The sequence below is a fragment of the Sphaerulina musiva genome, assembly GCF_000320565.1.
Source record: "Sphaerulina musiva SO2202 unplaced genomic scaffold SEPMUscaffold_6, whole genome shotgun sequence".
NCBI classification, from domain to species: Eukaryota; Fungi; Ascomycota; class Dothideomycetes; order Mycosphaerellales; family Mycosphaerellaceae; genus Sphaerulina; species Sphaerulina musiva.
Window position 1 is genome coordinate 1340001 of NW_016017388.1, and position 25897 is coordinate 1365897.

General features: G+C 52.1%; 11 protein-coding genes across 11 annotated transcripts; 6 read left to right on the forward strand and 5 right to left on the reverse strand.

Moving 5' to 3' along the window:
- Positions 1-313: 313 nt before the first annotated feature.
- On the forward strand, positions 314-3145 carry SEPMUDRAFT_118060 (uncharacterized protein; the record flags this gene model as incomplete). The annotated part of the gene is made up of 1 exon (XM_016901399.1): positions 314-3145. The coding sequence occupies one exon, from the start codon at positions 314-316 to the stop codon at positions 3143-3145; it is 2832 nt and encodes a 943-aa protein (XP_016760236.1).
- A 145-nt stretch (positions 3146-3290) lies between these two features.
- On the reverse strand, positions 3291-4911 carry SEPMUDRAFT_149877 (uncharacterized protein). Its single transcript, XM_016905828.1, has one exon. It carries the CDS (start codon positions 4219-4221, stop codon positions 3457-3459), a length of 765 nt encoding a protein of 254 aa, XP_016760237.1. The 5' UTR covers positions 4222-4911; the 3' UTR covers positions 3291-3456.
- Positions 4912-6006: 1095 nt separating this feature from the next.
- SEPMUDRAFT_149878 (ribonuclease T2) lies at positions 6007-7461 on the reverse strand. The gene is made up of 4 exons (XM_016905829.1): positions 7116-7461; positions 7006-7024; positions 6883-6912; positions 6007-6773 (listed from the first exon to the last, which is right to left on the reverse strand). The coding sequence occupies exons 1-4, from the start codon at positions 7354-7356 to the stop codon at positions 6107-6109; spliced, it is 957 nt and encodes a 318-aa protein (XP_016760238.1). The 5' UTR covers positions 7357-7461; the 3' UTR covers positions 6007-6106.
- Positions 7462-9456: 1995 nt separating this feature from the next.
- On the reverse strand, positions 9457-9948 carry SEPMUDRAFT_108912 (uncharacterized protein; the record flags this gene model as incomplete). Its single annotated transcript, XM_016900753.1, has 2 exons — positions 9457-9821; positions 9879-9948. 2 exons carry the CDS (start codon positions 9946-9948, stop codon positions 9457-9459), a joined length of 435 nt encoding a protein of 144 aa, XP_016760239.1.
- A 247-nt stretch (positions 9949-10195) lies between these two features.
- Positions 10196-12718, reverse strand: SEPMUDRAFT_134035 (TPR-like protein). Its single transcript, XM_016902606.1, has 2 exons — positions 12561-12718; positions 10196-12492 (listed from the first exon to the last, which is right to left on the reverse strand). Exons 1-2 carry the CDS (start codon positions 12655-12657, stop codon positions 10742-10744), a joined length of 1848 nt encoding a protein of 615 aa, XP_016760240.1. The 5' UTR covers positions 12658-12718; the 3' UTR covers positions 10196-10741.
- Positions 12719-13011: 293 nt separating this feature from the next.
- Positions 13012-15439, forward strand: SEPMUDRAFT_149882 (DUF572-domain-containing protein). The gene has a single exon (XM_016905830.1). It carries the CDS (start codon positions 13075-13077, stop codon positions 14083-14085), a length of 1011 nt encoding a protein of 336 aa, XP_016760241.1. The 5' UTR covers positions 13012-13074; the 3' UTR covers positions 14086-15439.
- A 350-nt stretch (positions 15440-15789) lies between these two features.
- SEPMUDRAFT_149883 (vacuolar protein sorting-associated protein VpsB) lies at positions 15790-18048 on the reverse strand. The gene is made up of 4 exons (XM_016905831.1): positions 17800-18048; positions 17551-17746; positions 16997-17496; positions 15790-16948 (listed from the first exon to the last, which is right to left on the reverse strand). Exons 1-4 carry the CDS (start codon positions 17908-17910, stop codon positions 15983-15985), a joined length of 1773 nt encoding a protein of 590 aa, XP_016760242.1. The 5' UTR covers positions 17911-18048; the 3' UTR covers positions 15790-15982.
- A 208-nt stretch (positions 18049-18256) lies between these two features.
- SEPMUDRAFT_149885 (UQ_con-domain-containing protein) lies at positions 18257-19570 on the forward strand. The gene has a single exon (XM_016905832.1). It carries the CDS (start codon positions 18568-18570, stop codon positions 19225-19227), a length of 660 nt encoding a protein of 219 aa, XP_016760243.1. The 5' UTR covers positions 18257-18567; the 3' UTR covers positions 19228-19570.
- A 465-nt stretch (positions 19571-20035) lies between these two features.
- On the forward strand, positions 20036-23206 carry SEPMUDRAFT_149886 (uncharacterized protein). Its single transcript, XM_016905833.1, has 3 exons — positions 20036-20339; positions 20478-22463; positions 22573-23206. Exons 1-3 carry the CDS (start codon positions 20232-20234, stop codon positions 23071-23073), a joined length of 2595 nt encoding a protein of 864 aa, XP_016760244.1. The 5' UTR covers positions 20036-20231; the 3' UTR covers positions 23074-23206.
- Positions 23207-23302: 96 nt separating this feature from the next.
- On the forward strand, positions 23303-24240 carry SEPMUDRAFT_149887 (uncharacterized protein). Its single transcript, XM_016905834.1, has 2 exons — positions 23303-23477; positions 23536-24240. Exons 1-2 carry the CDS (start codon positions 23318-23320, stop codon positions 23880-23882), a joined length of 507 nt encoding a protein of 168 aa, XP_016760245.1. The 5' UTR covers positions 23303-23317; the 3' UTR covers positions 23883-24240.
- A 430-nt stretch (positions 24241-24670) lies between these two features.
- On the forward strand, positions 24671-25704 carry SEPMUDRAFT_156965 (uncharacterized protein; the record flags this gene model as incomplete). Its single annotated transcript, XM_016907708.1, has 1 exon — positions 24671-25704. The coding sequence occupies exon 1, from the start codon at positions 24733-24735 to the stop codon at positions 25702-25704; it is 972 nt and encodes a 323-aa protein (XP_016760246.1). The 5' UTR covers positions 24671-24732.
- Between the last annotated feature and the right edge of the window lie 193 nt (positions 25705-25897).

Here is a 25897-nt window from a genome sequence, read left to right on the forward strand (position 1 = left end):
GTACACTGTCAAGCCCCAGTGCAAATATTCACTATGGATTCTGCTAGCTCCAACCTCATCGCGCTATGTTATGTGGACCGATGACAAGAATGTCAGAGCAGTGTATGTATCCACCTGGTATAACGCGGCAGCTGGTTATAACACTACATGCAATATGTTCTGTCGCAACATTCACCAATGTGTCTTCCATCCATGAAAACCTATATTTGTCGAAAGATGTTGACCCACACAGGCGCTCTTCGACTCACACAGCCACCTACCTACCTGGTACCTACCTACTCAGACACGGCTTTCTTCCCACTGACCCACAGCCATGTCTCTCAATCCAACCCAAGCCACCGGCCTGAACCATTGCCAAGCAGACTCTCTCCATGAATCAAGCGCTTCAGCCGTTGCAGAATGCCTCGTCGATCTGTCAGCATTCGTGTACAAAGGATATTGTACTGGCATCATCATGCTTGACTTGCCCATCTTGGCAACGGCGAAAAATTTGTCCAACAGGTTATATGGCTATGCGTTTAGCCTCGTGATTGAGCGGAGTCCAGGTTTCTTGACCAGACCAGGACAGAATACAAGCTTGAACACATCGCGAGCCGTAGACAGCATGAGCCAGCTGGCCGCATTCCTGGAGAACAAGGCACACGATCTGGAAGTGTGCGGCTTCGCCAATGGTCACGAGGTAGCACTAGCAGAGGACTTGAGATTCTTCGAGCAATACACTCGGATGCTACTCCAAACTGCGCCAAGTCGTCTCAAAGCTGTAGACTCTTCTGCGCCGCCCATCAATGCTTCTATAAAAGTACCAGAAGGTAGAGCTCTGAGTGAGAAATCACGAGGCAAAGCAGCAGAGGCACAGCCCACTGGATCTGACGAGCCTGGTAGAGACGCACAAGACATTTCGGGTGTTGAGCATATCGCCTTCGAGTACAATGTCACCCAGGCAATCGAAGCCCCTCTACCTAGTCCAGGCACGGTTATGGGTCAGTCATTGAAGTATAACAACCATCCTACAGATGTGTCGAGTGATATACGACGACCCACGCACCTCGACATACCACCTCTCGAGAGCGGCGCGACAACCCCAGCTGGCGCTACTACTCCTTATGATCTCCGTCCTACGCCGTTCAACGTGGAACATGCGCCGCATCCTTTGCAAGGCTCTCGACTCTGGAGTCCTTCCTGCATTGCAGACAACGAAGCTTTTTCTCGGCTCCATTCCGGATCCGACAAGACACTGCGTCAAACACCAAACTCTTGCACAACTCTTCAGATTGGGCACAGCACCGAGGACCCTTTCCAGTCCCGCCAGTATGTAGATGCTTCGACTCTGGGCTACACCGGTATCAAAGCACTCCGACTGGTGCATCCATTCTGCGCTCGCGAGATTCACGAGTTGAACTTTGATGTCCTCCGATTCCTTGACGTTGTCCTTGGTGAGAGAGTCGTTGCACGAGCCGTAGAGATGGAGCATGTCAGTGCAAAGCGCGAGAGAGCTGCGAATCGCGCTCTCAGAAAGAGCCGCGAGATTGTGGAACGAGAGATTGGGATACGGAATTGGGAGATCAATCGTGCTCCTCCGCAACCACATTCGACAGCATCCGATGACAGAGCTGAAGCACTGCATAGCCAGCCCACATCCGCGGTCCATGAGTGTCATGCCAGTGAATCTGTCGCAGAGGGTTTAGAAGCTGCGACACCACCTCCATCACACATCTCTTGGCCAGGCATTTCACTCGATCCAGATGACTCTGCGTCACAGCACGAATTGCTCCCTCTCCCTGTTCGGAAGCGTCTGGATACATATTCGATACATGTCGAAGTCCCAAGAGGATTACAAGGTCCAAAGGACATACACGTGAGATTCGCCGACGAGGCGCCAGCAGACAGACTCGCTGGCTCGGCTTCTCCGGCAAGGACATCATCTTCTGTTCCGACTGAGCTTCTCCGCGCACCAGGCGGTACAGGCTTTGGGGCGAATCGAGTCGATGAAGTTGGGTCTGCTGCTGAAGTGCCTGTAGTCGAGACTGCACAAGGGCCTACCAAGTCTTCGCAAATCGCGTCAAACGACCGTGGTCCTTCTGTGGAGCAAGTACAAGCACAACTGACTGCACTGCAACTCCAGCTTGCGAACGCTCGGCCTCGTGAGAGGCCAAGACCGGAGGTGAGTGTGTATGTACGTCCAAATATGCCAGAGTCTCCTCTTCAAGGCTCACCTTCCAGCATACAAGGCTTTCATGGGGACTGCGAATGCGCTTTTCAGCCAGACGGCGAGCACAGCAGCCCCTTGGAGGAGACACATTGTGCGGTAACTGTGCCAACACCAGATGATTCAACTGTAATTCATACAATTCCGAAACCTGTGAGCACTGTCGTAGCAGCCGCAGCAGCAGCAGCACAGCCCAGTACATTACCTACACATCCTCAAGCAGAAGCGACGCAATGGAAGGAAGACACCCACACGTCCAATGGTCGCAGCTCACCTCCTTATGTGGCTTACACCAAATGTGAAGATGAAGATGGTAAATTGTATATTCTCGACACACCAGATGGAAAGCCGATTTGTCTTGAGACAGCAACTGCAGCAGCAACAACAACAACTTCCACATGTCAGCAACAGCAACAGCAACAGAATCTCACCAGCAATAATAGTAACAGTAAAAAAAGTTCCAGCAGTAATATTCTCAGTAATAACAGCAATGATAAACCTGACATCTCCGAAATCCAGCATCAGATGATCAAATCTCCCGACGAACAAGAACAACAACATCAATCCTCAAAACATACTTCCAATTCACCTCCCCTCCTCCTCTTCTTCTCGCCTGTGCAGGATTTCAACAGCCCTGATGAGTTATCCTCTGCTCCTGTTCCTGATCTTGCTCTTCTTGCTCTGGAAGCACAAATTCCAAGAAGCGATACTGCTGCGACGCAGTCTCTGGCTGCCGGATTGAAAAGTTCGAGGGGTAGAGGGAGGGTTGAGAGAGGAGGGTTTGCTACTGTTGGTGAAGATTCTGGTGATGATGATGATGGTGAATATTCTGGCGATGATGATGATGATGATGGTGGTGGTGGTGATGAGGAATGGAGGCGATTGGGGTTTGTGGAAGCGGGTTGTTCTTCGAGAGGGAGAATGAGTTTTTTGGGATGAGTATGAGTACTGACTGGGAGAGAAATGATGGCGTGGTATCTACGGGTAGTATAAATCTTGTGCGAAGTTGGACAACTACAGGTAGGTACGGTACATTTCTTTCCAAGACTCTCTTTTTTTTCCCATCTTGTAATTTCAGACAGAACCAAAGTCGGCTGCATGGACATGGACCTGCCTGCCATATCAGGTCCTTTTTCTGTTATTCATTAAGCCCCCCGTGTTCCTTCCTCGGATAACAATTATCGATTGATTCCTAGCTTGAACACATCTAAATTCAAGCACACATCCCGCTTCTCATAATTAGGTACATATTACATATTACCTCCACAGTCCTGCAACTCCAAATCCTTCGAATTCCCCTCTCCAGTCCCCCGATTTCCCACCTTTCTTGCCCCGACCGTCCTCGAAATTGCATACACGATCCAGCACGCGCCAGAGTACACCACATGCGCAGCCAGCACCAAGACGATCGCCATCGACATCGCCAGCGCATAGTTCTCCGGTCGAGGATCATTCAAGCCCGCCAGGGGAGTCAAGCCAAACACCAGGAAAAACGCAATGTACAAGCCCGGACCGCTGAGCAGGTAGAGGAAGATGAGAGGCACAGCTCGCGCGCAAGATCTCCCACGCACCATTTCCGCAGAGGTGAGGCCGAGGATTCGGGCGTGTGTGTGGATGAAGGAGATGGCGGGGATGACGAAGGATGAGACCAGGTAGACTGACATGAGAGCTATTAGGCCGAAGAGTTGGGCTTTGCAGAGAGCGTTGCAGGTCGTTTCCTCGTGGGTGTTTCGGGGTTGGATCGTGGTTGTGGCTTTGGCCAGGACAGTTGTGAGGCCAGATGCCATGATATGTTGTGACATTTCTCCTCGAGTGGGTAGATGCGATGATGGTTGAGAAATGGAGTCGGGAACGTCTGTGACTTTGGAAGTGCGGGCAGTGGTGGTGCAAATTACTTGTGCATTTGAGAGGTTTGGCAAAAAAGACTTCGTTTGAAGAGTGTAGCCAGCGGCAGGCACGATGCCTATCTGCGGACCACGTTGCTGTCTCGGATGAACCGGCTCACTGGAGATCATCCGTGGTAATGCATTGTCTACCAACCGATGTGACCGGAGATGATCTCCAAGAGATATTGAAAAAAGTGCCCTGGTGCAGAGAAAGCGTGCTGATCCAGTGGTTGCATGTCCATATATATAGGGGCTCACTCCTGACCATGCGCTAATCGTGATGGAGGACGGTTGCGGCTGGAGACTTTTCAAGCTGCGAGATGGAGTGCTGACAGGAGTTTTTTTTTCCTTGGTGCACTGGGCCGCGAGAGATAGTGGTCGAGAACCGAAGGTTTGTGATGTACCAAAGGGAGATTTCTTCTCAGGTCCCGGACTGTGCCGCCACCTCACCAGCGACGGTCTGCCAAGCTAGCACGTACAGTGGCATTGGAAATTCATGCGTGGCCAGACTGTGAAACTGCAGTATCTTCCTGCTGCCTGTTGTCTTCATTTCACATTCTTCGTCCTCTTCCACGATCACATCCTGAACGCAACAAGGGATCATGGCGGGCTTCAACGTTCCCGTACGACCCCAGAGGACCATTCCCAAGACCAAGCGCCCGGAACATGATGGAGAAACGGCGTCGGCAGTCAAAGAGCAGAGCACAACAGCGTGTAAGTCTGGCGTGGGTGCAGAGATCCGGCCTGGCGACTGATGCCAGCGACTAGTGGGAACGCCCAATGCACCCAACAGCCGCCCCATCGACAAGGCCAGCGGTGATTCAGCGGCCCCGGCCGACAGGAACCAAGTGTATACGATCGTTGCCACGCCTCGCAAAGAGTTGACCGGGGAGCGATTCGAGAATGACAACCTGCCTCTGGGTGTGTTGAAGGAACGACTCCAGCATGGCCCCATTTCTCCAGCACCAGTGGATCCCGTCGCTCCCTTCGACAAGACGACAATGAAGACTCCTCATGGCAAATCGAGGAAGCTTGCTCCGATCTCTGAGGCTGCAGAGAAGTCGGCGCACAAGTCATCGGCTTCTTCACCAGCATCCACGATGCAAATACCCGCCTTTGACTTCGACTTCGCACCGTCTGCTACGCTGTCACCGGGCCCAGTCCATGCAGAGGAGACGAGTGGCGTAGAGCGTGCCGACAGCACTGTCGACATGAAGACCATGTTGGCCGCAGCACCTGACGCAGGCCGTGCCAGCGAGGAGGCCGCTCACTCGACATCACTTTGCGAAGCCTTTCTGGAACAGCAACCTCCTGCCGCTACAGAGCCGATTCCTGACGACTCCTCTCGATCCAAATACCACTCGGAGACCCAGTCATACCACATGGAGTCTCAAAACTCCCACTTCGAGACCCAAGTTTACAGCTGCGGTCGCCCGCTCTTCAAGCCGCCTCCTCCACGTCCCACTAGGAAAGCCCCGACCCTCATCGATCGCGTCGATGGAATTCCCGTTCCCGAAACCAATCCCAATGAGCCCTCTCGGCCCGTGGCAGATGATGAAGCCAGGCTCAATATCGACTCGGCCAATAAGGAGGCGGTGGTGGCGAAGGGCACGAGCGGGTGGTTGAAGAGGGTCAAGAGCATTCGTGCCATCAAGAAGTTGTTTTGAACAACATAATGCTGAAGAGATGGTTTCTTCTCAAGAGGAGGTGGTGGAGCTCTTGCGGCAGAAGATATGGCGTCTGGTGTGTGTGTCTTGGTGTTGCAGTTGCAGGACCAGTTTTAATATCGAGCCTCCAGTCTTGAAATTTCTTCGTCACCATCTTTGTGTCTTTCGTCGTGGAAGATCGCTCGATGTGTGCCCTGCCCGGGAGGGTCACTGACAAAGAAAAAAGCAAGAACAACATTCCATTTTGCGCTAATTCCTGTACAATGTGTATATATACACAATTATATACATACCTTTTTTTCCATCTCCCACCCATGTCCTGTGAGCCTTCTCCTCCTCCTCCTCCTTCACAACTCCTCCCGTCCCCCCTCCTCCTCCATCTGCTCATAATACCACACGGCGCCCGTCACATTCGTACACGCACTCTTCCCCGTCTGATCTACCGACACAAACCTCCCATCCTGCGGTCTCCCCTCCACATGCATATAATACCACACCTCACTCAACACCGTCCTCCCCGCATCCGTCGCATTTTCTTTCCTGCCTTGCTCCGTCTCATTATATCTCGGCCCAGAACACCCAACATAAGGAATCGCACCCGTTTCCTCGGCCAGCGCATTTTCAATTTCTTCTTTACTATATCCTGTCGTATTTGAAGGATAAATGGCATTCCGAGCGAGAAATTCCCACGTGGGGAATTTTTTGTAATAGTAAATTGTAGTTTCGAAGAAATCTACTACGTCGGAATGAATTCCTTTGTTATCATCAGGTCCGTAGCAGGGAGTGTCAAAGGTACTAAAACACGTTGCGTGTTTGGAAAATTCGTGGGCCCAGAGATCATTGCTGGGGCCGGATTGGCTGGGCCAGAAAGTTGACATGTAGTCTAGTAAGGAGAATTTTTGCAGGGCGGTTACAAATGTTGAGATGGGTGGGCCCGTGTAGGCGGGGACGGAGGTGCCGTTGGGGAGACCGGTGGTGGTGTTGGGGGAGGGGATGGGGTCGTATTGGCGTGATCTGGAAGGAGGAGGGGTGTTTTGTGTTAGGGTGGTTTGTTTGGGTTATGGCCTCTTTTTGGGTTATGGCCTTTTTGGAGGGGAGAGATTGGGAGGGGAGAGGGACGTACAGGTCGCAGTATTGTGTGTAGGATCCATTGCTGGTTTACATACAAACAGTGTCGGAGTTAGTGTATGATTATCAAGCTGAATGATCATCAAGCTGAGGGGTTTGTCAGAAGAGGAAGATTCACCAAAAGTCCGGCCATAGACCTGCCAAAAAATCTCTCGGATTAGTATACATTTCATTCCGTATATTGCGTGAGTGAGTGAGTGAAAGAGCAAAAAACAAAATCTACCATACCGTGCAAAGTCCAGCTATTCTTCGGTAGTGGCTTGTCTGCCCATACATTCCAAAACTGCGTAGCGAGAAGAAGACCGCCAAATGTCTCGACACAGCACGTATCAACGCTGCTGGGATTGGCTTTGGCTGAGCAGGAGCGGTATGCGGGCTCGAGGACACATGAGTGATTCGCTGTAGAAGTATCGTAGAGGGCAGCTTTGGTGACGACTGCTGCTGCGAGCGCGAGGAGGGAATACTGCATCTTGGTCGTTATATATATGTAAGGTATATTGGTGATTTAGTCATATATCTCGTTCTCCAAGTATGAAATATGGCTCTGAGCTTTCAGAGGGACGGAGGAGAGGAGAGGGAGAAGGAGAGGGAGAGGGAGAAGGAGAGAGAGGGTCTGAGTGAGGCCACAGACGGAAGTATATCATCAGTCGGCTGTGCCTCGTGCCTCCAATTCCAACAGCGATAGGCCGAGTAAGAAGAGGGTTATCAGCTTCGCGACGGCGATTTTGCTGAAAGAGACACAACGCGTCGGAGGAGAGGCGGGAAGATGAACGTATACCCGGGATCCAGTCGGCTTAGGTCGGGGTCCGATTGGCATAACGGAACCTCCCGGAGAGCATCATGGACCTCCTTCCTATTGCGGAATGGTCGGAGGAAGTGAATAGTAATCTTGGCAATCAATTCTTCGTTAGACTTCATTGCTTCATTCTTTTGATATTTCAACTTCACTTCTCTCAATTGGTTTCGGAATAGACTTGTTATACTAGATAATATCGTATTGCCTACTCTGGCTGAAGGTGAATCCTTGTGAGCGGACAGTGATGAGCTACTCCATGGATCCAGTTTGGTCGAATTGGGCGTCTTCACTACCGCCTTAGATCCTGGAGATACTCACAATCACGAGTCGTTGCGAGCCAGTTGAGCACCTACGATTGAATCTGACGGGCAGCTTAGATACAGCTCGAGAAGCACAGAGTTGATGTTGAGCAGGGCAAACAGGTCATCACGACGCATCGGATTGCATCAGAAAGTCTTCTTCGCGCACCTCTACCAAGGAACATATATGTCTTGCCGTTACAATTGACCTCGGCGCTGTCGGGCATATTGTTTGCTACGGTCTGAGTGATTGGAGGTAGATCGTTTTACTGTGAGGGAATAGAACTCGAACAGAGATACCTGATAGGGGCGAAGTGAGGGCACAAGACGATACTGATTCCTGAAGCATTGCTAGCAAACCTCCGAGAGTACTGCTTGGTGTCTGTAAGTGGACGTTGGAGAGCATAATGGTGCAGTAAGCGAAGCTTCCAGTCAAGGACAGCAACAGCAACAGCAAACCTTGGATATTTATCCGGACCAAACTCCGATCCTCGTGTCGAGCGCCTGATCCTTACTTACCCTGTAACATACATCATCAACAACAGGCTTCTCCGCAGAACACTACCACTTTATTGTAACCTCGACAAGGTGGAACGGCTTGAGAAAAGATTTTCTTGTGGGAGCCATGAGTTTTATTAGCATCATGCCTGATTTGTTGCCCTAACAGACTCTGATCCCTAGGGAGTCTAACGAGTTGGAGAAGACGCAGCCCTACCTTTTTCCCCCCAAGGAACCCATCTTCTTCTTCTTCACTGTGATATGACATACGCCTATGCCTGCGAAAGAACACAAGAGCTAGATATGGTCAGCGATTTACGATAAGCTCCCAGTGGCCAGAATTTGTCAACATGGATAGAACTACAGCTGAGATGACTGTATCTAGGTATTTACTTGCTTGCTGGAGACCTGCGAGAGAGAGAGAGGGGGGGGGGGATGGGGTGGAGGGAGTGAGTATTTTGATCGGAGTCGAGATGACCCGAAGTCGGACCCAGGAGCCGCGATGGGTTCAGTTCTAAATGAGTCCCACAACAGAGCGCGATATGGCAGCAACATCTATTCCTGCTTCATGATGACTTCGGGTCGGCTTGATTGTTGACATACGCCTGCTTGCTTTTGCGCATATCACACGTCTGATCTTGTCATTATACATCTGCGCGACCAGCTCTTTGCCCACGGGCCACAATTCGATAAATCACCGCATATGAATGGGGGCAAGCAACAGCCCTAACCTCTCCTCTTTGATGTGAGGCTCTCAATAATATGATCTTTAGTAGGTAGAACTGAGAGTAAGGTGACATCCATTACAGACTTCAAGCAGAACTCTCACCAGCGCCTCGAATTGCAGTGTACCACGAGCATGGCCATCACTGAGCTAGATCAAGTCATTTCACTTCGATCCCATCTTCTTCTGCACAGTTCCTCCGACAGCTCCCTTGTCCGTAAACTGACACGAATTTTCTCCCGTTAGCTTCTCTTATCCGGTGATAACAGTCCCCACCGCTGAAGCCGTATTCTTCGCTTTCTCACTCACCTGTTTTCCCACGGCGCCATCTTTACTGAACACTCCGCCCACACTCTCTGCAGCGCCTCCAATCTTCCCATCAGCCTGGAACTCCTTGCCAATAGCTCCATCCTTGTCGAATACACTCTTTGACTCTGCCATCTCTTGTGCTTTACCGCCAATGGCCCCGTCTTTGGTGAATTCCTTTCCGACTTTACCATCTGCTGCAAAAGCTCCCCCGACTGCTTGGGCTTTGCCGCCGATCTTGCCGTCGGATTCGAACTCTCGGCCGATGCTGTTGGGGTTCTTGGCGTCGAGTTTGGACTTGTCGGCCAATTCTGTAAAACAAGTTGATCAGCAAGCTTCACAGTATTGATGGCAAGATTGCAACTGACTGGTGGTGTAGACGGAGAATTGCCTGGACGAGATGCGAGTGGACAGTCTTGTGAAGCGTGTGAGAGACATGGTGATGGCCTTTGGCGTGTGTGTTAGGTAGTTGTTTGCGGGAGATGGTTTCTGGTGAGGTTTGCAGTTGTTGTTGCAGAAGTGATGTGGTAGGTAGGTAGAGAGTTGTATTCAAGTTCCAATTCAAGTGACAGAGCAGGAAGGAGGCATTGATGGCTGTCATATAGCTGTCATCACAACGCGGAAACGCGTCATGCGACCCAGACTTCCGGTTGGAGCGCGGTGGGCGGTGGCTGCTGCCGATGGCTCGTGGAACATGTGAAGACATCGACCATCCCGTCACATCCTTCCTACAACGTTGTCTTCAGTCTTGTCTTTGATGCCGACTCAACATCCGGTAAGACGACACACGTTGGGACCATGTTGTCGCAACGCGTAGAGCTACCTCCTAGCTCAAGCTATTTTGGCAGCAGATCGCTGAACTTCCTTCCTATCCGAGTTAGACTGAAAGGTGCCGTGGCATAGCTGAACTGCCAGCTCTATGGAACTTGCTACCTTGACCAAAGACGCTTGTGCCTGTTTGGAGTAATGTAGCTATAGGTATCAAGAAACGCCATGGCCACATACACCTCATTCTCTTCCTTCGAGTATCCAAGCTCGAAGGCGTCATGTTCAAGCTCGCAGGCAATCACTGCTGGTTGGTCCTATCCTCCGTGTTCCGTCTCGGCGCCATATCGCTGGTCGTTCGCCAATGAACTCTGCCTCGATTCTCCCGGTCACCAGTGACATAGTCGAGAACCGCCCACCGAGCGATGCTTGCACTGACATGACGACCAATGTTCGTCTGCTCGCGCTAAGAGTTCGACGGACCGCTGGTCCCATCGAGTTCCATACTGTCATCCGCCGCTCGTGGCGCTGCTCTTCTCCTTCTCAATGCTCGAGTCCGGCTTTTGCGCGCGTGCTCGACTCTACTGGCGATCCCCCGGTCCCAGGATCCTTCATCCACGCCTCCGAGAACGCCTTGATCAGAAAGCCCTGTCAATGTTTTCTGGAGCAGATCTGTAGCGATAGGATCTTGAGGCGATATCGCGAGGGCTTCGTGTAGGGCAACTGTGGCCTTGAAAGCATCGTCCATTTCTAGCAAGCATAAGGCTTTGCTCGAGAATGCTGCAGCATCTCTCATGCCCAGCCGGATGACTTCTTCGAACTGCTCGAGAGCTTCTGGAAACCTGCAAGCCTTTCGCAATGCATGCGCAAGGTTCAGTCGAGTGCTGACGTACTGCTCCTGTGGGGCCTCGTTGTCCAGTGAGATCTGTAGGGCGAGGAGGAATTGGTTGATTGCACTATCATAAGAACCTTCCATATAGCTGATCACGCCGATTTCATTGATCAACAAGGGATCCTTGTCGCATAGATTGTATGCAGCTGTCAAATACTCTCTGGCTATCCCCAAATTTCCCAATGCAATCTCTTGCATTCCCAGGAAGAGCTGCGGAAGATGCGTGCCCTGGAAAAGCCGCGCAGCAGTGCTGTATGCTGCGATTGCTTGATCACTCTCGCCTTCTGCTGCGAAGGTGTGCGCGAAACCAATCCAGGCTGCACCGAAATGGGGGTCCATGAGACTGGCTTTGGAAAAGTATGACCGGGCTTCTGGTATTCGATTCGTGGCCAGGTAGTAGGTACCCACGGCTAACCATGTGCAAGGCTCGCTAGGATGTGTATCTGCGAGGTTATGCGAGAGGGCGAAGAGCGCATGTGTGTGGTTGAGTTGTGCCAGGAGTGACAGATGTAGAGGAACACAGGCAAAATTGTAAGGATCCGCCTCGAGAATCTGGTTTGTCAGATCGACTGCAGCTTGGAAGCGCGACGATGTAAAAAGTTTTTCGGCCTTCGCCAGCAAGATGTCCGCGTTTTGCGCCAGTTTGTAATGCGTCGACAATGTATCGATAGCGGCATCGAACTCGTCTGGTCGCGCGTACTTTGAAAGTCGAGTCGAGTAGAGGTTTCGTGTAAAATCGGCGGCTTCTGCTGAGACAGTGTCTCCAGACTCGGACTGAATACTATCAAAATTGAGGCTGTCCAGGAAGTCCCATTCATCATTCGGGCTCATGAGCGAGTTCTTCACCAGCTGATCGAAAGCCTCGAAGCATTGCACGTCTATTCCCACCGCGTCCTTGTAGCACTGCTTTGCGCGATCAAAGGCATTCTGCTTCGCGTAGCATAGCCCTCGCAAATAACACATGCCTGCTTCGTATCGTAGGCTGCTCCCTTCTTCCAGTTCTCGCTCTACGCTTCTGTCCACTCGTTCTGTCCGACTCGGCAGCTTTGACTTTCCATGCTGCTTTGAACTCAGGCCGTTACTAATATGCTGTAGTTTCCGTCGCTGGGCGTCTGCTGTCGTGACCAAGTGCACTGGATTCTTTTCCCCGAGCAACGCCAATGCATCTTCGTGTCTATTCTGTCGTACGTAGCAGTGAGCGGCGAGATATCGCGATGCCGGTAATCGCTGGAGGACGTCGGATCGGGAGATGAATGCTAAGGCGCGCTTGTAATTCCCGGCGGAGAAGTGCGTCTGGGCGAGGGCATATGCGTCTTGGTCGGAGTCTGTACCACAGGCCGCAAGGTTAGTAACAATATATACAGAAGAGGGAGGGTTGGTCGTCGTCGCATACTCGTCAGGGCCAGCAGTTTGTCACCAACAAAGATGGCAGAGTCGTACTGATGGCGGTCCAAGGCGTCTTGTCGCCATTTTCGTAGGAAAGTCTCCATGTCAGGTTAAGTCGTCAATGTCACCGTCGCCTGCTGGGAAGTGTCTTGGGCATGAGGGTTGAAGACCGAGACCTGCCTGCCTGCTTCATGTCAGAACCGCGTCGGAGGATGCGGCTATCATACGACGGAGCCAACTTACCTGGAGAGAAGGAAAGAGGAAGAAATGGAATTGGACGCGGCTACCAAATGTAAACACTCACAATCACATGTTAGCGCGTCTCGTCTCAGTGGGGCAACCACCACCGGACCCATCGCCGACCCCTGCTGCTTGGCAAGACTGCCGGCTGCCGGGCATCGAAGTGACCCTCTTGACTTCTTCCTCTGTTCAACACTACCACCACCACCACCACCAACTGGTCGCTTGAGCAGAGTAAGGTCACCGCCAGCCACAGTGAGAATACTTCGTCTGCTTTCAACATGTCGGAACGAAAGGTACTCACCAAGTACTACCCACCGGACTTCGATCCGTCCAAACTCGAGCGAAAGCGTGGTCCTAAGCAGACTGGCCCTAAAGTCCAGACAGTCCGCTTAATGGCTCCTTTCAGCATGAAATGTACATCCTGTGGCGAATTCATCTACAAAGGCCGCAAATTCAATGCTCGCAAAGAGACCACCGAAGAGAAGTACTACGCTATCACGATATTCCGGTTCTACATCAGATGTACACGATGCTCTGCAGAAATCACCTTCAAGACCGATCCAAAGAACATGGATTACACCTGCGAAAAGGGCGCCAAGAGGAACTTTGAAGTTTGGAGAGAAGCAAAACTGGCCGAGGAGACGGAGGAGGAAACACTGGATCGGATAGCTGCTGAGGAGGAGAACAGGGATGCTATGAAGGAGCTGGAGAAGAAGACTTTGGACGCGAAGACGGAAATGGCTATTGCGGATGCCTTGGATGATGTGCGGCATCGAAACGCTACACGAGAAAGGGTGGATAAGGATGGTATCAGTACTGTCGTGGCGCCGAAAGTGGACGAAGAGGCTGAGAGGATAGAACGGGAACTAGAAGAGCAGGCGAAGATGGCGTTCCAGAGCAGTACTGGTGAACGGGTGAGGAGATTGGGCGAGGAGGCTGCCAGTGAGCAGTCGTCTTCTGCTGCAAGCTGGAGAAGTGCAGACGTGGATCGAGCCGCTATGCCTCCACCAGCGCTTCCCACTTTCCAGCGTACCACCAAGTCGAAAAAGGACTTCGGAGGTACGCTGGGCATCAAGAAAGGCGTCTTGAAAAAGCCTGCTGTGACGCCACCATTCCCTGTACTGGAGAATGTTGACGGGGACAAGACTGAGGCAGCCGCCCCAGCTGCCGAAAGGGACGTACTCCTCGATAAGACATTCAACGCCCACGATATCCCTGAAAAGCACGTCCAACTCGGTGTTGGTCTTTCACTGGTCGACTACGGCAGCTCCGACTCCGACTCGGGTTGAGACACTTACCTTGGTATTGAGAACACAACCTGTACGACTGAAGATGATTTCGGCTACTACGGAGATAAGGAGCATTCATTCATGGGCCTGCAATCGGAAATCCCCATATCAAAACTCGTCCCACGCTTCAGATTTACCGTATGAGAAAAGCTCATTCAATGATCTGACGTACAATCACCACAAGACCCTGCGCCTGCAACCGTTGTATGGACTATGACGACAGAAGTGCGGCTGACTGATTAGTCTGCGCAGTGCAGACATGCTGCATCAATCCGCCGAGATTGCGCGCGCTTGAGTCTCTCCTTCCGCCATGGATGCGCTTCTTTTCCCAAAGTTTGCAGACACTGGATTTCGAGCACAGTAATGCAAGATACCATGCTGCCTATCTTTACCCAGTATAATCCTCGGAGTAATCTGTCAAAGGCGTATCGACTCGTCGTTGCTTCGGCTTGGGTGTAGTAGCGGCCAAGGGTACGTGAACGATCGGCCGGCCATGGCGAGTCCGGACGCCCCTGCTGTTGTTTTCAATGATTGTACTCATGATCGAGCGCTGGCGACTCTGTGATGGCATGGCTGGTACCGCTTGAGGCATAGGCTACGTAGGTTTGGAGGAGTCGACGACCGTGTGCGATGTAGGTTCTGGTTCTGTCGAGATTTGTCAGGCTGTGTGCTTGGGGGTCTCTGGTACACGAGAGCTGTAAAGCAGAGTGCTGTATAGTATGAGGAAGGTTATCCGTGGTGCGAGAGATCATTGGGATATATACCATGATCGTATGTGCCATCTGCAATGAGTGCTCAGGTTGAGGCACGTTTCTTGCAGCGAGGAGGTAGGACAGTCTAGCTCAATACTGCCATCTGGCGTCGATCTCAGACATCTCTCGGATCCCAGCGACAGTCTCAGCCTCTGTCACGAAAGCAAGACTATGACACGACACGCAGCATGCATGTCCAGAGCAGTCTAGTCTGGAATAACTATCACAGTGCCCGATCGCAGCGCATATATAAACCACATCTCCGCCGATATTCCTCCTCTTCTGTCCAGACACATCATCCTCCTCATTCCATCCCAGCACCCAGCAGGAACAACAACAACAAGATCTCTCTTTCCGAGACCCAGCTCTACCAAAACACATCACACGTCAACACACACGCCACGATTGCGACATCCGTCTTACTCCATCCTTCATCATCATAACCATCATCCTCCTCACATCAAACTCTACCAATCTCCCAGCATCCCAAATCCACGCCTACACCAAAAGAAATGCCGAGACCCACCGAATTCGAATTCACCCATACCATGAAGGTGTACGGAGACGGCTCGCAGAGACGGACATTGACTTGCGCGGTCACCATGTCTCCCCCATCGCCAATGGTTCCAGGAACAGGTGCTTTCCAGAATCCGCGCCCGTCGATTGTCGGTCATCCACAACAGGGATATGGAGGACGAGGAGGAGTGTACCCTCGTCAACGAGGTGGAACGGTATACAGATGAGGAGGAAGAGGGGAAGAGGGTTGAACATTGGCTTGGAATGTTGACATGGGAGTGTGATTGGCAAAGGTACAGGGAGATCGGTGGGTCAGGAGTGTAATCATAGGTATCGGGAGATCGGGTAGATTGGGAGTGTAATAATAGGTACTAGGTAGTATGATGTATGGTATACGGGATAGATAAATCATAAAGAAGAATTTTAGACTGGGGTTGATCGATCGCATTTGAAAATTCATTACTGGGTGGCTCTGTCCATGTGATATGAGCTACATGTTCTGATCTCATCGTCCATGACATTCACGCGCAATGCACTGCCCATGCGTAAGGCGTACGTAGTACACCTATGGGCAGATCCCATGCCGTGCTTATCTTGCTACAGCGTAACTTTGGCTTGAGACGACCTGATTAGGCTCTTCCAACTTCTCTTCTCAGTCTCCCAGCAGCAGTATCAGGTTTTGCTTCAGGCCAAGCATCCACAGCCTCCTCAACCTCATCCAGAAACGTACTGCTGTTGTGTATACCGGTCCCGCCAAGCACAACTCTAATCCCAGGACTACTCGCGTTGACCTGCGCAACCATCTTTGCCTCCTCGTACGTGGCACCTCCCACCATGAAGATAATGATGTCCTGTGGTTTGTCTCGCGTTTGTCCTCCGCCTTCCACGAATGGGTACGTATTCATGTTGAGTCGACCTTTGGTCAGATCCTGCAGCGTGTTCTCCAGTCGAGGCGAGTGCTGGGTATAAACGTTCTCTACGCCTTTCAATCCACGTTGGAAGCGAGATCGAGCTTCAGAAAAGAGATTGCTCGATTGGAACAGGTCTGGTATGCCACCTGTGTTAGGCATAGACTGCAAACTGGTGGAATATGTAAGAAGCTTGGGTATCAGATTGATGCGATGTCGAGATATATTGCCGGCTACAGCGAGCAGATCCATAAGCGCTGGCGTATTGTTGTTGCTATGGCCTGAGTACCGGAGCGCGTAGATTGCAACCAGGCGCACCTTGTTGTTGGGGGGAATTCGAGGATCTTGAATGATCTGCTGTAATCTCTTGACATCTTGAGAGTGGTTGTCGTTGCAAGCGAGACTTTGTTCGAGCTCAGAGACGTCGAGGAGACTGTCAGTTCCTACACGGCGCGAGAGCTCTCCGACAAGGGTCACGTGTTTCGTGACGTTGCCAGAGAGCCGACGGAACTCGGGATATTCTTCGACGAATCGTTTCATGTCTTCGATGCTGTCGAGCTTCTGTCCTGAGGCCTGCTTGGAGGCAAATTGCTCAACATAGTCTTTAGCGTTCTGGCCCAGATCTCCAAAGTTGAGGTACATGTTCTTGGCGAAGAAAGGGTCTTGGTCTTGTGAGAGCACAATTTCCTGCAACATGTTAGCTCAGCATCGACTACACTCCCTAAGTAAACCTACTTTGAACTCAGGCCTGACTTCCGGCACATCGCTGAGGTTGACTCTGCCATTTTCAATGCCCAGCAGCTCGTGCACCATAGCTTGATAGGTCCATTGGGTCAAAAGTGGCGTGACTGGGTCATCTCTTCTGTCTACCAAGAGCAAGATCGGAGGCGTATCTGGCTTTCGGAAGTCGAATAGCTGTTCCTCTTGTGTCATGGCATATCGAACTTCTGTTGCCAACTTCTTGCACAGCAGGCTGTTCTTCTCAAATCTGATCAATGGTTTCTTCTTCAGCGAAAGGAGCATGGCAATGACGCCCTCTACAGTCCGTGTCAAACTGTCTTGATTCCACAGGTCTGGGGAGGACGACCACAAGCGCGTGGAGAGAGGCAGTGAGCACAAGTCTGGGTTGACTACCAGAAAGTCGGCGAAGTACTCGACAATGGACTTGACGACTTCATGGTCATCAGCCTCAGCGAGACGTTCAAGAGAGGACTTTTTGATGACGTTGCTGAAATCTGTGTCAGTCAGAAGTCGTTCTGGCTACTGGTGCGGCGCATGTGAGGCCTTACAGATGTGGTACTCTCCATACTTGGGCTCCCGACACTCGTCAATCAGGAACTGTATACTGTCTGGCGATGGCCGCAGGAAGCATAAGCACCGCAAATGCCGCATCTTCTCGCGGTTCTGGTCGTCGAGGCGTTGGGTGAGGTATACGGAATGGTTTAGAAGCGCAGATTGAGATGTTGCTGACGAGACAATGGGAACCTGGCATGTGTGAGCACAAAGTCCAGCCAACAGTATGGCGCTCCACCACGTACGGTGTCCTTGTCCAGCAGCAGTATCTTCATCTTCGCGGCGCCTCCATTGGTCGTATCTCCTTGCGACACCATCTTATTGATATAGCCTTGCACGCTCTGGAAGATGTCCATGGCGCTGGTGTTGTCCTGAGCCTCAGCTCTCACACATCGCCTCGCCGCGCCTCGCCTCCCCTCCCTTATTCACATTCACTGCTGCCGGTATGAATCTCTTTCTCGCTTCACTTTCTTACTGATGCGACGGCCTGTCGGGTTGCGGTTGTCACATGCAATACCTAGTTGAGCTTCCACCTTGCAATACCTCCTAGGGCGGTCCTCGGAGAAAGGTCGGAGCTGGCACTGCCCTGATCTGTCAAGCCACGGGGTCCGTTCCGTCGCCGTTACGTCGCCGTCACCGCCGCCCCTCATCAAGACCGTGACCTGGCCTGACCACTTGCTTCACTGTTGATGGTCAGGTGCGTCGAGAGTCTCGTCGACTCTTCACCGAACTTCTGAGTCTTTGCAATATAGTACGGTCACTGAGAGACTTGTGAGACACACTACGCGTTCTAGGCTTCCATTCACTCAGGCAACACCGCATCCGGCCCATGATCGTCTAACCTCTCACTGCAGCCGGTCATCCAACCTCCAGCCTCCAGGGCACTCAAACAACCTTGCTGGCATTATCTCCGCCATAAACATCCTCGAGCCTCGCTTTCCTTGCTCCCAATCTTCTCTCCTCAGACACCACGTCTGCTCGCTACACAGCACCGCACCTCACCATCACCCACCATGGCGGCAGAACGGGCTCTTATGACCGAATTCAAGAGTCTGAGCAAGGAGACTTGGACCGAGATCTCGCTCATCAACGACAACATCTTTGAGTGGTCGGTAGCGCTCATCGTCCTCAACCCCGACTCGATCTACTATGGTGGCTACTATAAAGCGCGGATGACATTCTCCAAGAACTACCCATACGAGCCGCCGACTTTCGCCTTCACACGCCCACTCTGGCACCCAAACGTCTATGTCGATGGTCGTCTCTGCATCTCCATCCTGCACTCTCCCGGCGAGGACCTCATGAGCGGGGAGGATGCGGGTGAGCGCTGGTCGCCAGTACAGCGTGTGGAGAGTGTATTGATCTCAGTTCTGTCATTACTGGACGACGCGGAGTGCAGCTCACCCGCTAACGTAGACGCTGGTGTGCAATTGAGGCAAGACCCGGAGGGCTACAAGAGGCGTGTGGCTGCGGACAGAGAGAACAGCAAGCAAGACATTCCCGAAGGCTTCCAGATGCCTACACACGAGACTGCGTTTAAGAAGGAGGAAGTGGAAAAAGACATGAGCTGGAGCGACAGCGAGGTAGAGGACGACTTCGACGACGATAGTGATGACGACGAGGAGATGTTTGACGAGAATGAGGGTACGGATGAGGAGGAAGATGAGGAATGATCTGCTTGACTGCGGCTCGGTTCACGAAACGCTTCTCCAGCCCCTCGACTGGCTATTGCGCTGCATTGAGGACATGCAGATACTCGGTGCGCCACGACTTGGAGCGGATTTATGGTTATAGCAGCATCTTAGGCATTGACTTCAGCGAGGAGTTCCGGCGCAGCTATTGCATCGCATAAAGCGCGAGGCCGGTGACAGATTTGTTTTAGGCATCAGTGGCGAGACATGATCTCGCTCATCGCTCGCCTCCAAAGTAATAGAGACGAGTTCCTGCCACGGCGATGGCTGTTGCTCCCAGCACAATGGTATCTAGGTAGTACACGATCATGGACATTTCTCCAATTCCCAAAGTTTCAGTGTCTACTACTTGGATTGCGATGTTCTTGGATACATGGCGCTTCCACGAATATTTGTACGGTCTTCTCAACTACCTTACTGGTAGGTACATGTAGTTGCCGGTCTGGTGCTTGAAGTAAGGTACCTTCAGGTAGGTACCATGTATTGGATAGAAATCTACCACCTACCTAAGGTAGGCAACCGAAGCTCGCGTGACTTCCGAGGCGGGCACTGGCGAACAAACATGACAACACATGAAAAATAAATATGCGCACAAGCATACACTCACCACAAGTGCTCAAGACATTGATCTTTCTATCACAAACATAACAACAGACCTTGTCGTCGCCCATTGGACATATACGCGCCCGAAACAGCATCGCCACTGACGTAACAGGCGCGGAGACAGCCGCCGCGCAAACGAGCAAGCACGCTCGTGAAAGCTACATACACGTACATACATCAGGTAGAGGTACTTTACACATACTCAGGTACCCTCCGAAACACACAGCGACCATCTCCAGAAACGCGAGAAGCACAGGCACCTTTGTATGGCATAAGGGCTGTCCGACCACCCTGCCGTCTCAACTTGGAGCTCTCCGAAAGCACGCCCGATTCGCTGAGAGGTTCCCTTCCTTGGGCAGCCCTGTACTCTTGCGGAGCGAGCAATGTCAAGCCAGAAAGCTGCCACCATGACTGTCGAGCCTAGTGAAGAGCAAATCCAACAGGTGGTGGCGTTTGGTATCGATGAGGTGACTGCGAAAAGGTTTCTCCGGGTAAGTAGTGTCTCCATTTCTTTGACGGAGGCTCTTCTCTTCTCTTCTCTTCTCTGCTCCGTAGGCCTGCACTACACACACACACACACACAGGACTTCTGCTGAGACGTTGATGCTAACAGGGCATCCCATCACTAGGTCAAGTCATGTGACGTTCAACAAGCTGTCAATGCCATATTTGATGGCGACGACATAGCCAAGCTCGAAAGCGGCATCACTTGGGACCCAAGCGTCTATAATACCGACCGCGATGGCAATGCGAACCTCCATCCACTTGGCGCGAATTCGACTGCACCTACACGAGGCAACTCGCCTGCAGCCAGCCTCAAGGAGTCTGCACCTACTAGCAACGACGAGGCCGAGGCTGATCTGGCGCGAGCGCTGGCACTTTCACAGGAAACAGATGTGCCGTATGGGGGCTGGGAGCAGCAGCAGGAGACAGGGACGATTGGCCAGAATGGCATGGAACTTCGGAGAATTGGTCCCGCGACGAAAGAGGAGCATACGGAGCAGCGGTGGGGCATGGTTCTTCATAATGCCAGCGAGGTCATTCCCGACGTGCCCATCGAGGAGAGAGTGCAGCTTCAGGGAGACCATGCACCTCGATTCCTAAAGCACACTCTGGATGGCGACTACACGCCAAACCTGATTACCATCTGCCACAGCATACCAATGGCGAGGGAGGCTTTCCTGCTCGCTGCTTCGCCTATAGCGGACTATGGACACGATGCGAACTGGTGGAAAGGGGCAGCCGTTTCTAAGCCAAGAATAGTACATACAGACGGTGAAATTGCTGCAGATCAAGATACAGATAGTTCCGACGAGTTTGTGGCTGAGCTACAACGATTGACGGCATTCTTAGACTGCAGCGCAAGAGTCTATGCAAGTGTAGGAGGCCTGCTGGAAACCAAGGCCATTAAGGATCGAACTTCCACACCGAAGATGGAAAGCTTTTTGAACAGCTACACTGCCATCGTTGGCGCTCGAGGGGGAGACCAAGCTGATCAAATTGCCGGACTGTTCAATACACGCGCTGCTTTGATCGGGGGACTTGATTCTGACAAGGACAGCACCACCGTGTTGACTCTCAAGAGCAGTTGCGCGGACAGTGTTGCTGAAGACTCCAAGCCCGATCTCACTGAATGTCTAGACAAAATGGTTTGGAACACAGACGCTGATGAAGATGAGCCGAGGCAATTTTGTCTTGAGCGACCTGCGAATATTCTGGTCATGCGGCTCGATCAAGAAGACAGGTCAGCATCGCACCTTAACATCACCGTTCCGGCGACTCTCGTTATGGACAAGTACATTGAAGAGAACGTGCCCGCCACAAGAGCGCTTCGAGAACAGCTCATTCAGTCCAAGCGACGAATTAAGAAAATCACCGATGTGGAGAAGAAGCTGATGTACTGGACGAGAGATGGGCAACAGCTCGACTCACGACAGTTGCTCAAGCACACCCATGCTCATTTCTCGGGGCAGAACCGACGGGATGTGGACCAGGCTGACAAGACCAACAATGCATCGGTATCGATCGACCAGCCCGGTCACTACCAGAACATCGCCGATCAATTGCGGACCGTCATGGCCAGCATTGACGAGAAGCTGGAAATACTCGCCGAGGAGAAGGCCAAGGCTCAAAAAGCCATCAGCGAGCTGAGCAAGTCCACGATTCCAGCACTGGAGGGACAAGAAGCTCAATATCGATACACGCTGCGAGGGGTGGCGACCAAACCTCACATCACGTATGTGCTTCGGCCCAAGACGGCAGAAGAAGGGCAAGGGCAAGCGACTGAGCACAACGAGGAAATGCAAGATGCGCCCGCTTCTGTGTACGACGAGGAGAACACCACGCCGACTGGCTTTCAGTGGTGGCGCATTGACTACGAAGTGACTGGTCAGACTGCCAAGGTCACTCGCTCCAAAGCAGATGACTTTGATGTGATCCGCGCGGTCGAGCTGGAACATAACTCCGCACTGCTGGTCTATGCCAGCGACGATGCTGTTGACGATCTCGAGCCCAGTGAACTTCCTGCGCCGCTCCAGGACTTCATCCAGAGGGACAACGAACAGTTGTATGTTGACATTGAGGCAAGCAAACGTAATGCGCCGCCTCCCTATCAAGTGAGTAATCCATTTCCTCAGTGGAGGCATGAACAGCCCATGATCTCCTTCATTCATTCCGCATGCGTGGCAAGGCCAAGTTGTGCACATATGCTAATTATACTGCTAGGACCACAACTCTATATCGGACATGGTGCGCTCCTCTGTGGAGACGCGCGAATGCGATGACGACAACGACAGCAATTCGAGCATGAAACCGCAGCTGGACGGCCAGGACTTTGCACATGGAGACGACGTGAATATCATCGATAGTCATGCGAGCATGCCCATGTCGGACTGGCTGGATTCGGAGAATCAATATCGAGGGGGGAACATCATCGATATCGACGCCAACGATCCGCGGCAATCTGATCCGCCTCCGGTCGATATTCGTCTGGATGAGCCTGAGGCGCCCAGTTCGGCAGCAGTCGACGACTTTGACAGCACGGGCGGGCGGGAGATGGAGGAGAAAGAGGGTATGCCTAGCTTGATCCCAGCTCGTGGTGCATCCGCGGCTCATCCGGAGGCGGTGTCCAGCGAGGATGTGGGGATGAGTGGGATGGGCGAGAGTCAAGACTTGGGCATTGGCGGTGCGACCAGCCATGTTGAGGAGGTCAGGAAGGGTGGTTGAGCAGGCCATGAGATGTGTGCTGTGTACATTGGAATTGCGATTCGTAATGCATCGCCATTGGATGCATTATGCAGCGTAGATGGCATCGACAGTCGCTGAAGTCTAGCAGAGCAGGTTGAATGACAGAGAGCTATCACTTCAGCCCCGCTCACGACGCGGCTCGCATCCACCTTTTTTTCCACTCGTCGATCATGAGATTCTGTCAAGGACGCTTCGAAGCGGGGAGGTTGTCGGGGCAAGTTCGATGCTCCGTCGTCGACTCGTCGTTTGTACCTGCATGACGCAGATGTCGCTGCGTGCCGATTTCACTCCGGTCGTACACGCCACGCCATGCCACGCCACGCCACGTCGTCTGCCCGCCTGCAGGTTGCAATGTCGGCAGGATCTTCTTGTCATGCCGAACGGTGAGTGCAAACGACGTGGCATCACATCCTCGGTTGGACATCAACTTACTCGAAGAAGCATTAGGCCGTCTTCAGCATCACGTCCTCCTACCTCCTAGAGGGAGGCTGATCTTTATGCGAACCTGCATATCAATGGTCCCGTTGTACCCGCTCTCTTGCATGCTTCCGCCGGGGATCTGCGGCCTCGAGATCCGAACAGATTTGATCGTCCAGACAATCTCTCCGGCTGACCGACTCTGCCACTGTAATCGAACAGTACCTGCACACTTACGAGCTCTGTGGAAGATTCTGCAGGCCGCGCAACGCCATGCTGGAGAGGGTCACTCCTTTCCTTCGGCTCGGGACATGAAGAAGGCGGAGTTTGTCGCGTGCGGGCATCGCACGAATGCTGTGTGCATTGCATGAGCCAGCAGCTGGTGAGGAGGGAAGATGGAGTGGACAGTTCAATGGACGTTTTTGTTCTAGACCGTTGACAAGGCTGAAACATTTCGGCGGCCCGAGTCTCCCGATGCACTAGCTTATGCAACAGCATGAACAAGAATAAATATGACAGCTGACAGCAGGATCGATTATAGAAGTGCACGTCAGCTCAGGGACTCTGACCGCACGTTTGATGCCTCGTTACCGACCACATGGTTCCTGGCGGGTGCTGCAGAACTTCTTCGATGAGTCTCAACGGGAAGCCATGCGATTCCCATAGTATCTGCTCCACAACCCGCCAATGCTGACTTCACCTGGCGTTCTCTCGACCCAGCAAAAACACCCGCCGGCACATCGGCTCATGCCCGTGAAGCGTGGCAGTGGCATGATGGAGACTGAAGTGGAAGGAAGATGCATTGGGATATCGCTCGTGCTTCACTTGGCCCCGGTCTCACAGTTGCACATACTACCACTTACATGTAACACGCGATGCTCTCTAGGACAGACGAGAACCATCGCCGTGGACGGCATTCTTGCCCAACGTGGTAGTTCGGGGCACTTGGTATGCAGCACTCTCCATACATGTAGGAACAGCACAGTATTGCTGCTGGCCCGAGAGAGAGAGTTGAGGCTATTGTCTCTCCAGGGGATAGATTGATAGACAGATCGTGAGTGCATACAAAGCTGTCTCCTTCCCGCCATATCTCGAACACCCAAACCAGTTTCAGCCCGTATACCATCCCATACCATTCCATCCCATCCCATCCCATCCCATCCCATCCACAGGCGGGCCACCTGCACTGTTCTCCCCGGCTTCACACAGGGTCCAATACCAATGGCATCATCCGCCTCCCTCCTCAACCTACCGACCGAGGTGCGCCTGATCATCTGGTCCTACCTATTCGTGGACGAATGGGTATACATCAGCCCATGCAACTCCACCCCCGAACCACAAAAGCCACTTCATCATCAAGAGCACCTTCCCGCAATCATGAGAACTTGCTATGAGCTCCAGCAAGAAACTGCTCCCGTCTACTACAGCAGCGTCCACGTCCATTTCGATGTCTTGCCTGGTGTTAGACCAATGTGTCTTGTTCACTGGTTGGATGATATTGGAGAAGCTTATGCGAGACTTGTGAAGAATTTTCAGATCAGATGGAATTGTTATGTGGATGTTAGTTTGGAGTTGAATCCATCCGGATCATCTCGAAATTCTAGCATCTATCGACGAATGCGAGCGGAAGATGATGATGAGAAGATTTCTGGCTATTATCAACAACATCATCATCATCATCAACGCCTCGCGGAAATCTCCCTCCAGAACAAGAAGAGCAACAACAACACCATCATCGAACCCCCAACAGCAGTTCACATAGCACCCACCTACACCCTCCGCATCCAAGCCGTCATTCCTCCTCCCTTTTTCTTCCAATTCTTCTTTTCGCCAAAAACAACAACAAGCACAACAAGCACAACAAGGCCAAAAGTGTCAGCCCCAGGCCCTCTCCACCACCCGGCCCAATTCTGGAAACTCCACGGTACAGCAGATTTCTGTCGTACTCTAACGCATAATCTCGCGCGAGAACTCAGCTCCGAACGTTCTCATTCTCATTCTCATTCTCCTCGTTACACTGGGGATATTAATACTGCTATTGCTACTGCTCGAGTGGCACCATCACTACCATCACCACCACCACCGCCATCATTATCATCATTATTGGAAGAACGAATGGAAGATTTTATCATGGGATTTGTGAATGTCGTGGATGATCATGCTCAGGCTTTGAGGTGGTTGGGGTATTGGTAGGATAGGATTGGTAAGGTAGGTACCAGTCCTCAGTATCTGATGGTGTTCGGGTATGTTGGGCGGACGGGAAGGTAGACGCGCGGAAAGGCGGGCGGAAAGGCGGGCGGGCGGGGAGAAGGATGGGTGGGTAAGGTATGATGTATATATACATATATATAGAAATTATAGATAATGTGGAATACTCAGTCGTGAC

What these genes read in the sequence shown, in the direction of transcription:
- SEPMUDRAFT_149877 (XM_016905828.1), bottom strand. Translation starts at nt 4,221, where the DNA reads ATGATCTCCAGTGAGCCGGTTCATCCGAGACAGCAACGTGGTCCGCAG.
- SEPMUDRAFT_149878 (XM_016905829.1), bottom strand. Translation starts at nt 7,356, where the DNA reads ATGCAGTATTCCCTCCTCGCGCTCGCAGCAGCAGTCGTCACCAAAGCT. An exon ending in TACACACAATACTGCGACCT is followed by an intron (nt 6,774 to 6,882) that starts GTACGTCCCTCT and finishes TCCTCCTTCCAG; the next exon opens with ATCACGCCAATACGACCCCA.
- SEPMUDRAFT_134035 (XM_016902606.1), bottom strand. Translation starts at nt 12,657, where the DNA reads ATGGAGACTTTCCTACGAAAATGGCGACAAGACGCCTTGGACCGCCAT. An exon ending in CAAACTGCTGGCCCTGACGA is followed by an intron (nt 12,493 to 12,560) that starts GTATGCGACGAC and finishes CCTGTGGTACAG; the next exon opens with ACTCCGACCAAGACGCATAT.
- SEPMUDRAFT_149882 (XM_016905830.1), top strand. Translation starts at nt 13,075, where the DNA reads ATGTCGGAACGAAAGGTACTCACCAAGTACTACCCACCGGACTTCGAT.
- SEPMUDRAFT_149883 (XM_016905831.1), bottom strand. Translation starts at nt 17,910, where the DNA reads ATGGACATCTTCCAGAGCGTGCAAGGCTATATCAATAAGATGGTGTCG. An exon ending in TGCTGCTGGACAAGGACACC is followed by an intron (nt 17,747 to 17,799) that starts GTACGTGGTGGA and finishes CACACATGCCAG; the next exon opens with GTTCCCATTGTCTCGTCAGC. An exon ending in GTATGGAGAGTACCACATCT is followed by an intron (nt 17,497 to 17,550) that starts GTAAGGCCTCAC and finishes TGACTGACACAG; the next exon opens with ATTTCAGCAACGTCATCAAA.
- SEPMUDRAFT_149885 (XM_016905832.1), top strand. Translation starts at nt 18,568, where the DNA reads ATGGCGGCAGAACGGGCTCTTATGACCGAATTCAAGAGTCTGAGCAAG.
- SEPMUDRAFT_149886 (XM_016905833.1), top strand. Translation starts at nt 20,232, where the DNA reads ATGTCAAGCCAGAAAGCTGCCACCATGACTGTCGAGCCTAGTGAAGAG. An exon ending in CTGCGAAAAGGTTTCTCCGG is followed by an intron (nt 20,340 to 20,477) that starts GTAAGTAGTGTC and finishes TCCCATCACTAG; the next exon opens with GTCAAGTCATGTGACGTTCA. An exon ending in ATGCGCCGCCTCCCTATCAA is followed by an intron (nt 22,464 to 22,572) that starts GTGAGTAATCCA and finishes TTATACTGCTAG; the next exon opens with GACCACAACTCTATATCGGA.
- SEPMUDRAFT_149887 (XM_016905834.1), top strand. Translation starts at nt 23,318, where the DNA reads ATGCTCCGTCGTCGACTCGTCGTTTGTACCTGCATGACGCAGATGTCG. An exon ending in TCTTCTTGTCATGCCGAACG is followed by an intron (nt 23,478 to 23,535) that starts GTGAGTGCAAAC and finishes TACTCGAAGAAG; the next exon opens with CATTAGGCCGTCTTCAGCAT.